Source organism: Mytilus galloprovincialis, chromosome 1 (assembly GCF_965363235.1).
Source record: "Mytilus galloprovincialis chromosome 1, xbMytGall1.hap1.1, whole genome shotgun sequence".
In the NCBI taxonomy this organism is placed as follows: Eukaryota; Metazoa; Mollusca; class Bivalvia; order Mytilida; family Mytilidae; genus Mytilus; species Mytilus galloprovincialis.
The window spans coordinates 117,514,356-117,527,145 of NC_134838.1; the positions used below are offsets into that span (position 1 = coordinate 117,514,356).

General features: G+C 31.9%; 1 protein-coding gene across 2 annotated transcripts in view; it reads left to right on the forward strand.

Annotated features, from left to right (window-relative positions):
• The window catches only part of LOC143054062 (protein DEK-like), a 28,128-nt gene extending 23,824 nt beyond the window's left edge, over positions 1-4,304 (forward strand). For both annotated transcript variants that reach the window (XM_076226931.1, XM_076226941.1), the window contains exons 10-12: positions 2,425-2,508; positions 3,093-3,161; positions 3,859-4,304. In XM_076226931.1, coding sequence (XP_076083046.1) covers positions 2,425-2,508; positions 3,093-3,161; positions 3,859-3,870 — 165 coding nt within the window. In that variant the 3' untranslated portion in view covers positions 3,871-4,304. The remainder of the gene's footprint in view (positions 1-2,424; positions 2,509-3,092; positions 3,162-3,858) is intronic.
• The last annotated feature ends 8,486 nt before the right edge of the window (positions 4,305-12,790 follow it).

Consider the following 12,790-nt stretch of genomic DNA (forward strand, 5'->3'; position numbering starts at 1 on the left):
GTATATTCGATGTATGGAAGGACTGTAAGGTGTACATGTCCAACTGGCAGGTGTCATCTGACCTTGACCTCATTTTCATGGTTCAGTGGTTATAGTTAAGTTTTTGTGTTTTGGTCTGTTTTTCTCATACTTTATGCAATAGGTTTACTTTATGTGTTGTATGGAATGATTGTAAGGTGTACATGTCTAGCGGGCAGATGTCATCTGACCTTGACCTCATTTTCATGGTTCTGTGGTTATAGTTAAGTTTTTGTGTTTTGGTCTGTTTTTCTCATACTTTATGCAATAGGTTTATTATATTTGTTGTATGGAATGATTGTAAGGTGTACATGTCTAGCGGGCAGATGTCATCTGACCTTGACCTCATTTTCATTGTTCAGTGGTCAAAGTTAAGTTTTTGAGTTTTGGTCTTTTTATCTAAAACTATGTCATAGGTCAACTATATTTGGTGTATGGAAATATTTTATGATCTATATGTCAGTCGTGCAGGTTTTATTTGACAATGACCTGGTTTTCACGGTTCATTGCTCAGTGTTAAGTTTTTGTGTTTTGGTCTATTTTCTTAAACTATAAGCAATAGGTCAACTATATTTATTGTATGGAAGCATTGTTAGCTGTACCTGTCTGCCGGGCATACGGTTCAACTGACCTTGACCTTATTTTCATGGTTCATGTCGTAATAAAGCTTTATATTTAGGAGTATCAACATAATATCAATGATTAGTAAAGAAGGCGAGACATTTCAGTGTGTGCACTCTTGTTTATCAAATTCACAGGAAAACATCTTTTTTTAATATTTTACCTTTAATAGTGTAAGAATATTAATGAAAATAGTTGCAATTGCTTTATTTAGCAAGAAATCATTTTAAATTTACGATTTAGTGTCAAATCTGCGGAAGAGAATTTTAGGCATGCGTATCATAGTAAACAAAGCACATGTGTTAGTAGTGATAAAAATCTTTTTTCTACATAAATTAAATCAAGTTTTAATTTAATTTTAAATCATAATTGACAATTGTCTTAGCTGAAAAGTAATTAAATAATGAAGACAGTTTGTATTGAATTTTAATTTTTTTATAATATTAGTTTGGAGCTTGTGATTAATAGCCAGGTGTGAATTAAAAACACAGGTAAAGAGATTAGCGATCATTAGCCAATAGCTCCCAGAGGCATTAATATAGCTATTAGGAGGGCCCTCAGGATTATAACACTTTACTGGAGTGGCAGTTTAATTACATAAAATCGATAACAAAACAAAAATATGTTTAAAATGGCGATTTGAAACTCAATCTCAACGAAATGACCGAAATTATTTCTGTTGAAAAATAAAATTTGACCTAAATCCCAATAAATGATTTAGGACTTTTGAGTCTCTGAATCAGTCATGTCGGGCATATATGACCGTTTCTGGACCCTTGCTTGATACTATCTTTTGATTGTAAGAAGCTTCTGTCCAAGTTTGGTACAAATTTAAAATACATGTAGTATAAGAAATTAAGTTATTTTTTTTTAAAATTTAACCACAGAGTGCATGAATGTGTTGTTTCCTGACAGAAAATCTAAGTCCATTTAAAAGTAAAATATGGAAAAAATGGATTTATTTTTTTACAAAATTTACTTCTGGATACTATCTTATGATCATAAACAAGCTTCTGTCCAAGTTTGGTGCAAACCCAGGATAGTTTGAGAAAGTTATAAAATTTTAAAAACTTTAACCACAGAGTGAATGTAATGTTTCCCTGAAGAAAAACTAAGTCCATTTATATATAAAATACAGAAAAAAATGGAATTTCATTTTTACAAAATTTTTTTCTAAATACTATCTTATGATTGGAAGTTTGGAAGAAATCCAGTATAGTTTAAGAAAGTTATTAAAATTTCAAAAACTTTAACCACAGAGTGAATATTTTTGGACGCCGCCAACAACGACGGAATGTAGTATTGCTTAGTTTGCTTTTTCCACTACAGTTGAAGGCTCGACAAAAATGAAACAAAGACTACTTCCAATGCAAGATCATCAGTGGTCATCTGTTTCTTGTCTATCTTTATATTTAATTGTAAGACATTAAACTGAAATGTCATCTCAAATGTGGTAGTGAAAAATGAGACTTGGATTTCCAATTTTCTAATTAAATATTAGTTTGAACAGATTTGAGTAAACTTTAATGAAAGACCCCCATTGATTACTGATACAAACACTTTAAAACGTATTTAAATCCATAAAATTGTTAAAGCCTACACAATTCAAAATTAGAATTTATGAAAAGAATTTGTATTCCTGATATAAATTACTGCCTTATTACAAATAAAAATTGAATAATTTATAAATTACTGCTTTGTTACAAATAAAAATTGAATAATTTATAAATTACTGCTTTGTTACAAATAAAAATTGAATACTTACAAATATATTTTTCTTTACAGAATGATGAATTAAAGAAATTAGTAAAGAAAATTTTAGATGGGGCCAATTTAGAGCAGGTTACAATGAAAACTGTAGTAAAACAGGTAATTAGTTATCTTGAAGGTGTATTTAAGTGTACACAGCTAATCCTTCTGTATATAAATGGACCATATATTTGAATATAAACCTGATTTATTAATCAAGGCTAAGAATACACCTTATCACAAATTGTCTGCTATTACAGAACATCTCAGAGGTTTTTCCAAAAATTTTAACACCACAATAGAAAATGTCTTGAAGCCGCAAAGAAAAGTGATTGTTGTAAGACATCAATAGTCCAAGTGTCAAAGATTCACAAATGCCAATAAAGTCTATATGACAGCAGTCTATCCCTTCCATGAAATTTTTGTTGCATTTTTCTCAAGAACAACATTTGGGCATTTTGCAAATATGAAATTACTGGAAGTCTGTACTTTTACAAACATGGTCCCTTTATAGCTTACTGTTCATTGTGAGCCATGGCTCTGTGTTGAAGGCTGACTGACCTATAATGGTTTACTTTAACAAATTGTGACTTGGATGGAGAGTTGTCTCATTGGCACTCATACCACATCCTATTATACTCACTCATTTTAAGTATTTGTATGTAATCCAAACACAATATATATTTTGCTGATTTCTGTTTTAGGTTTATGATAAATTTCCAACTTTTGATCTGTCGGATAGGAAACAATTCATTAAAAGCACAGTAAAACAGGTATGTATATTTTAAAATTTTCTAGTCTATGCATTCTTTCCCTTTCTCCATCCCGTGTCAGGGTCAAGTTTGGCTTAAAAATAGGTTGAAGGTGTGGTTGCATCAAATTGAAACAAAGTGTGCATGTTCAGTTCATTTTGATCAGAACTTTTAGAAAATAAATGTCAAATAAGGTTTCAACCAAGATTTTATTGTTTACTGAACGTGGGCATGTTGTCCTACAGACGCATGATATTCTAGTAATTTAATCAAAGTTAGTTCAACCATTCGTTGATTAGGTGCAATGGATACCTATTCATCATTCACATTCTGATTCAGTGTTTTAGAGACTGTTTTTAAACATAATTAAGAATATAAAGATTTATTGAAAAAATCAATTTCATGTATTTGACAAGAATCTTTAAAGTTTTAAAGGGAAACACATTAGCAAGATTCTAGCACATATGGTTTCCTTTCAAACTGCATCAGTTGGTCAATCCTTTGAGGTAAATGCAGAAAATAGAAATGTTTTCACACAAGATTATCTGATTTTTTTCCCATGACTAATAAACATTCATCCCTCCTCACCATTTAATTAATGGCATTGAAATAGCTTTCCAAATTTTGTTGTAACAACACATGAAATTGTGTTATTTACAGGGTAGACTATAAGTTAAGATATGCTTATATTCACGATTATTTGAATGTTTTTTTTCAGTTTTTATCGTGAAACAGTGAAGATTGTTCATACATCACAATTCATCAAAGAGAGAAATTACACTGAAGAGGAATGAACTGAGGGGGCAGCAAACTCTGTAAATTTGTGCTATACATTTAGCTTTTATTGTATCATCTGTCATTTTTAACCAATGTTTTATCATTATCAGCTTATCATTCTCATTCATCATTTTACTCATTCATGTCATTGTGTCACCAATTATTCATTGTATAGAAGAAACATGAATCAAATTACCATGTCTTAAAGGCAAAGTAGGATTATTTTAGCTGGAAAATTCTAATCATGTGATCAGGGCAATATTGATCATGTGATACCAGCAATTGTGTAGTACTTTTGTATTATAAATGTATGTGTGTTATTCATAATTATGTATGACAGAACCATCTGTTCATTTTAAAATAAAACCTATTAATAGATATTGACAAGCAAGTTTTGAAATTAGAAATAAAATAATGTTTCATATATCATGTTCCAAATCGAGAACTGAATATGAAAGAAAGAAATATTTTTTTTATTAGTTTCAATTGTAAGTTTAAAATGTTATTGCTTATTTGGAATGTAGTAAATTTTATAAAACATGGGAAAAGGACTTGCAATCTATTTAAAAAAAATAAGAAAAGCATTTAAACCTCTATGGAAAGAGGTAAAGCTATTTTAAAGAAATGAAAGGAACAATTTTATTAAGACAATTCAAGGTAAAAAGTTATGATTTTGACATAAGATATAAAAAAAAGTTTTTATGCAATTTTATTGTAATGCGGAAGTTAAAGTTTTATTGTCAAAAGATGTTAATTTTTTTTTTATATATGTACTGACAATAATATTGATTTTAAACTAGAAGAAAAGTCAGGATAATTGTTAATTTAAAACCTACATGTTAAATAAATTATATAAATAGAAAATGTGTATTTTATGCCTTTCTAGCTCATTACATATTGCCATGACTAGATGCTATAACTTTTTATATTCAACCATATAATGAATCTAGGGTTATAGGCTTTTATCCATCTTTATAAAGTTAACAGCCAGTTTCTGTCTTTAATTCAAATACTGTCTATTGCAACCTAATTTGTATTATCACAGGTATTGTGAGGAAGATAACTATATTGATTTTGAGGACATTAAGTCTATATTTTTATGGCCCCGCAACAAAGTTGTCGGTGCCATATAGTTTTACCCTTGTGCATAGTTCTGTAATTCCGTCATTCTGCAACAAACCATTATACAGAGTTTTTTTTTAAACGCCTTCATATGCATGGCTGATTTTTGGTATGTGAGTTAACCATGAAGAGTTACAGATCAAGTTTAAGTTTCATTCTGCTCCGCTATTTTTTGCCAAAATTATGGGCTTTTGGACTTTGATAAATTGTTGAAAATCACAGTTATACAGACTTTTTTTCTAAACGCTTTCAGATATTGGGATGATTTTTGGTATGTTAGTTACTCATGATGAGTTACAGATCAAATTTAAGTTTTGTTCTGCTCCGCTAATTTTTGCCAAAATTAAGGGTTTACAAACTTTGAAAATTGTTGAAAATCACAGTTATACAGGCTTTTTTTCTATACGCCTCCAGATTTTGAGCTGATTTTTGATATGTGAGACTACCATCATGTTTGTGTCCACATGTGTTATTGAAATTGCAGATTTTTCAACTTTTTGAGACGGGGCCATTCGTGTCACTTTGACACATCTACTTTTAGTTTATTGTCCATGACCTCATTTCATTCCTTTACCAAGGGTTATATCTAGTTTTAGTTTATTGTCCATGACCTCATTTCATCTTCCTTTACCAAGGGTTACAATCCAGTATCCTCCTCTCCACCCTTGGGAGAATAAGCCAATATTTGTGAAAACAATGTTGCACAATCTATTGGTTGATAAAAATCACGCTTATTCTCAAAATACATTATTTTTTACCAAATTGTAGTACTTGAACTCTCTTTCGTGCATGGGTGTAAAAATGGTAGCGTCTAGAGCTCACAGACTTCGTGAAGCAGGAACTGAAAATATACATTGACATTCCAACAGTTGTGCAAGAAACATACTCTGGAACTTCTGTTAGTTGATTAAGAACATTTAAATTGTCTCTAAATATTGTCATATGTTTGTGGGGTCAAAGACTTGTTGCACAATCAGCATGTGACCATTTTTAGCTCACTTTTCTCGTCACTTGGCATCCGTCTTCGTTAACTTTTACAAAAATCTTCTCTGAAACTACTGGGCCAATTTTAAGGAGTTATTGCCCTTTATAGTCATATTTTTTAACAATTTTTCGTAAATTTTTGTAATCTTTTACAAAAATCTTCTCTTCTGAAGCTACAGAGACAACTTAACCAAACTTGTCCACAATCATCATTAGGGTATCTAGTTTAAAAATGTGTCTGACAACCCCAACCACGAATCAAGATGGCCAACGTGGCTAAAAATAGTACAAAGGGTAAAATGCTGTTATTGGCTCATATCTCTGAAACCAAAGCATTTAGAGCAAATCTGACTGTGGTAAAATTGTATAGTAGGTTAAAATGTATCCGTCCTGAAATTTCCAGACCAATCTGGCAACCCATTGTTGTGTTGCTACCCCTGAATTGGTAGTTTTAAGAAAATTTTGCAGCTTTTGGTTACTGTGAAAGTACTTTTATTCATGGTGTACCAATTTTTGTGGTTTTCGTTGATTACTTTATCCACGAATTTAAGCGTCCAACGAAATAAAACAACCAAATCAAGATATGGAAAGATCCCCATTGGTAGGTGTGACTACTGATATGATCTAGACATGGAAAGATCCCCATCGGTAGGTGTGACTACTGATATGATCTAGACATGGAAAGATCCCCATCGGTAGGTGTGACTACTGATATGATCTAGAGGATAAATTGAATAATGCCAAATCTTAGAATACTTTGATAGCAGTCACAGAACTACAACCACATGCAGGATTATATCCATTTAATCTTTAATAACCTAAACTGTACAACTTTTGATCTTTAAATTCTCATAAAATATTTTTGATCGATGAAAGTAAAGATTTCCGGTATTGATATGCTAGTATGATTAAGTGTTCATTTTATATCCTCATAGTTCTTGTGCACATGGAAAATAATAAATTCATGCTGGACTTGATTTTGATAAGAAATATTTAAAAATTCAAGATCCATTTATAGCATTTGTTTATGCAAGGAGTTTATATAACCTCCTTGGTTTATGTTTTCTGTTTTCTTTAGATGACATGCTTATGGCCTAATTAACACCTATGATGGTCTTTAATCTGTTGATCATTTTATCATGGGTTAATTAGTGTTATTACTACGATTTGCACAGTCAATGTTTACTTTTCAATTTCCTTCAATCTAGACTATTTGTAACCTTTGTTTCTAAAGGCTTTAATTTTTCAATTATTTTTTTTTTAAACTCAAATCCACAAATTTAAAAACCTACGAACATTTAAATATTGCTCAAACCACAAAATTTGATACCCACGAATTAAAGTACTTTCACAGTATTATCTTGAATATTATTATAGATGGAAGTAAACTGTAAGCAGCAATAATGTAGAGCAAAGTAAGACTACTAGTAAGTCAACATGACCAAAATGGTCAATTGACCCCATAAGGAGTTATTGCCCTTTAAAGTCAATTTTTAACAATTTTCATAAATTTTTACAAATATTTTCCCGTTACTACTGGGCTAAGTTCATTATAGATAGGGATAATTGTAAGCAGCAAGAATGTTCAGTAAAGTAAGATCTACAAACACATCACCATCACCAAAACACAATTTTTTGTCATGAATTCATCAGTGTCCTTTGTTTAATATGCACATAGACCAAGGTGAGCGACACAGGCTCTTAGAGAGCCTGTAGTTTATCTACATTTATCAGCTGAATTTTTCTAAGACATATTTGTCAGATGGGATTCACTTGACCACAACTTCCCTTATATCGACTGGTGATCAGCAACAAAAAGCAACCACTGAATTACAAGCTCCTGACTTGGGACAGATGCATACAAAATGTGGTTTGGTTAATCATGTTTGCTTTGCTAAACCCTTCCCATAACCTGGGACAGTGGTGTAAAGGTACAACAGAAATTTCATACCAAATACATTTGACCTATTGCTTATAGTACCCTAAAAATGGACCAAAACACTAAGTCTTAACATTGACCAATGAAATATAAAAATGAGGTCAAAGTCAGATGCAACCTGCCCAGCTGGCATGTACCCTTGGAATCATTCAATACACCATATATAGTTGAACTATTGCTTCTAGTTACTGAGAAATGGACCTAGTCACCTAGCTTGAACCTTGATGAACTCTGTCTAGCCTTTGTTGCAGAAAGAACAACATAGGGATAATGAAACTTTTTTAGAAGGAAGAAGACCTGCATGCTTCATACTTTGTATATAGATGCCTTGTGTTACAAAGTTTCCGTCACACATGTCCATTGACCTCAACCTCATTTTCATTAGTCAGTGACTACATGAAATTAAGTGATCAAAGTTAAGTTTTGGTGGTCAAGTCCATATCTCAGTAGTATAAAACCAGGTGCTCCGCAGGGCGCAGCTTTATACGACCGCAGAGGTCGAACCCTGAACAGTTGGGGCAAGTATGGACAAAACATTCAAGCCTGATACAGCTCTGAATTTGGATTGGGATCAAATTTTTGACATTACATGGGTTTTTTTTACACAAAACAAATGTCAAGATTTTACAAATCAATTAAAGATTTCTTCTTATTTAAATCTAAAATGAAATAGTTGACACAGCATAGGTTTCTGACACAGAATGAATGTGGTCTAATGAACTTAAAAGTTTTTTTTTGCCTTTGAGCAATTCACTATTTTTTATTTATGAAATCTGAAATGAGAAAAATTTAACCCCCCCCCCCTTTTTTCACATCCCCGTTTCCCTTTTTCCAAAACTGATATCAATTCAAATTTCTAATGGAGTTTGCAACAATAACTACTCTTTTAAATACATCATAAAATATTAAAATGTAAAATAAAGTGCTTGTTATCACTGAATGGTAAAGATTGGTTGGTAGTAAAAGTGAATATACATTGTTTATTGTATAAAACAATAAAAAAAACTTCATCAGCAACATTTTATATTGGCAAATTTCCAATGAAGTTATTTACATAAAGTTATTGGCAAATAAAAATAGAAAATGACATCATAGTCATGTCTGGCAAATTTCCAACATACATTATCTAAAACATTTTAGATAAGATAAGGAAAAAAAGCTTCATCAGCAACATTTTATATTGGCAAATTTCCAATGAAGTTATTTACATAAAGTTATTGGCAAATAAAAATAGAAAATGACATCATAGTCATGTCTGGCAAATTTCCAACATATATTATCAACTACTATTCTATACAAAGAAAGATAACTCCAATTGAAAATTAATTGCTATTGCACAATATTGTGCAATTAGATATTTCTTGCTATTGTGCAATACTGTGCAATTGAAAATTTCTTGCTATTGCACAATACTTGATATGGAATGCTGATTTGGACCAACTTGAAAACTGGGCCCATAATCAAAAATCAAAGTACATATTTAGATAAAGCATATCAAATAAGCCCAAGAATTTAATTTTTGTTAAAATCAAACTTAGTTTAATTTGGACCCTTTGGACCTTAATGTAGACCAATTTGAAAACTGGACCAAAAATTAAGAATCTACATACACAGTTAGATTTGGCATATCAAAGAACCCATTTATTCAATTTTTGAAGAAATCAAACAAAGTTTAATTTTGGACCCCCATTTGGACCAACTTGAAAACTAGGCCAATAATTAAAAATCTAAGTACATTTTTAAATTCAGCATATCAAAGAACCCCAAGGATTCAATTTTTGTTAAAATCAAACTAAGTTTAATTTTGGACCCTTTGGACCTTAATGTAGACCAATTTGAAAACGGGACCAAAAATTAAGAATCTACATACATAGTTAGATTCGGCATATCAAAGAACCCCAATTATTCAATTTTTGATGAAATCACACAAAGTTCAATTTTGGACCCTTTGGGCCCCTTATTCCTAAACTGTTAGGACCAAAACTCCCAAAATCAAACCCATCCTTCCTTTTATGGTCATAAACCTTGTGTTTAAATTTCATAGATTTCTATTTACTTATACTAAAGTTATGGTGCAAAAACCAAAAATAATGCTTAATAGGGCCCCTTTTTGGCCCCTAATTCATAAACTGTTGTGACCTCAACTCCAAAAATCAATCCCAACCTTCCTTTTGTGGTCATAAACCTTGTGCTAAAATTTCATTGATTTCTATTTACTTATACTAAAGTTATTGTGCGAAAACCAAGAATAATGCTTATTTGGGCCCTTTTTTGGCCCTTAATTCCTAAACTGTTGGAACCAAAACCCCCAAAATCAATCCCAACCTTCCTTTTGTGGTCATAAACCTTGTGTCAAAATTTCATAGATTTCTATTCACTTAAACTAAAGTTATAGTGCGAAAACCAAGAAAATGCTTATTTGGGCCCTTTTTGGCCCCTAATTCCTAAAATGTTGGGACCAAAACTCACAAAATCAATACCAACCTTCCTTTTGTGGTCATAAACCTTGTGTTAAAATTTCATAGATTTCCATTCACTTTTACTAAAGTTAGAGTGCGAAAACTAAAAGTATTCGGACGACGGACGACGACGCCGACGCCAACGTGATAGCAATATACGACGAAAAATTTTTCAAATTTTGCTGTCGTATAATTGTTAAAATCAAACTAAGTTTAATTTTGGACCCTTTGGACCTTAATGTAGACCAATTTGAAAACGGGACCAAAAATTAAGAATCTACATACATAGTTAGATTCGGCATATCAAAGAATACCAATTATTCAATTTTTGATGAAATCACACAAAGTTCAATTTTGGACCCTTTGGGCCCCTTATTCCTAAACTGTTAGGACCAAAACTCCCAAAATCAAACCCAACCTTCCTTTTATGGTCATAAACCTTGTGTTTAAATTTCATAGATTTCTATTTACTTATACTAAAGTTATTGTGCGAAAACCAAGAATAATGCTTATTTGGGCCCTTTTTTGGCCCTTAATTCCTAAACTGTTGGAACCAAAACCCCCAAAATCAATCCCAACCTTCCTTTTGTGGTCATAAACCTTGTGTCAAAATTTCATAGATTTCTATTTACTTATACTAAAGTTATTGTGCGAAAACCAAGAATAATGCTTATTTGGGCCCTTTTTTGGCCCTTAATTCCTAAACTGTTGGAACCAAAACCCCCAAAATCAATCCCAACCTTCCTTTTGTGGTCATAAACCTTGTGTCAAAATTTCATAGATTTCTATTCACTTAAACTAAAGTTATAGTGCGAAAACCAAGAAAATGCTTATTTGGGCCCTTTTTGGCCCCTTATTCCTAAAATGTTGGGACCAAAACTTCCAAAATCAATACCAACCTTCCTTTTGTGGTCATAAACCTTGTGTTAAAATTTCATAGATTTCCATTCACTTTTACTAAAGTTAGAGTGCGAAAACTAAAAGTATTCGGACGACGGACGACGACGCCGACGCCAACGTGATAGCAATATACGACGAAAATTTTTTCAAATTTTGCTGTCGTATAATTGTTAAAATCAAACTAAGTTTAATTTTGGACCCTTTGGACCTTAATGTACACCAATTTGAAAACGGGACCAAAAATTAAGAATCTACATACATAGTTAGATTCGGCATATCAAAGAATACCAATTATTCAATTTCTGATGAAATCACACAAAGTTCAATTTTGGACCCTTTGGGCCCCTTATTCCTAAACTGTTAGGACCAAAACTCCCAAAATCAAACCCAACCTTCCTTTTATGGTCATAAACCTTGTGTTTAAATTTCATAGATTTCTATTTACTTATACTAAAGTTATTGTGCGAAAACCAAGAATAATGCTTATTTGGGCCCTTTTTTGGCCCTTAATTCCTAAACTGTTGGAACCAAAACCCCCAAAATCAATCCCAACCTTCCTTTTGTGGTCATAAACCTTGTGTCAAAATTTCATAGATTTCTATTTACTTATACTAAAGTTATTGTGCGAAAACCAAGAATAATGCTTATTTGGGCCCTTTTTTGGCCCTTAATTCCTAAACTGTTGGAACCAAAACCCCCAAAATCAATCCCAACCTATCTTTTGTGGTCATAAACCTTGTGTCAAAATTTCATAGATTTCTATTCACTTAAACTAAAGTTATAGTGCGAAAACCAAGAAAATGCTTATTTGGGCCCTTTTTGGCCCCTAATTCCTAAAATGTTGGGACCAAAACTTCCAAAATCAATACCAACCTTCCTTTTGTGGTCATAAACCTTGTGTTAAAATTTCATAGATTTCCATTCACTTTTACTAAAGTTAGAGTGCGAAAACTAAAAGTATTCGGACGACGACGCCGACGCCAACGTGATAGCAATATACGACGAAAAATTTTTCAAATTTTGTGGTTGTATAAAAATGATAAAATCTTGCACAGAAGTCTAAGTTTATGATATATACATGCATTGGTTCAAGAATTGGATAAACATTTTTTTAGTTGACTAACATTTTCACCGGTCAGTCGTTTCTTATGACTAAGTTTAAGTTAAGAGGTTATTTTGAAAGCCAGCGGGTGCTCTTGCAATCTCATAAATAAATGATAAGGAACAGAAATTCAAATCATAATGGACATACCATATTAACATGGATAGTATGCGTCTGTTACTTTATATATTGGCTAGTGTGTCCATCAAAGAGACCTGAAGTCAATCTCACAAATAACTACCAAAAAAAAAACAGTTTTCAAGAAAGATGGATGCCTATGCAATTGGGCAATCCAAGCTCTATATCAAAAAATTCCCCAAAAAATTGAGAAAAGGTAGACTCTCAAAGATATGTCAAAAGACACGCA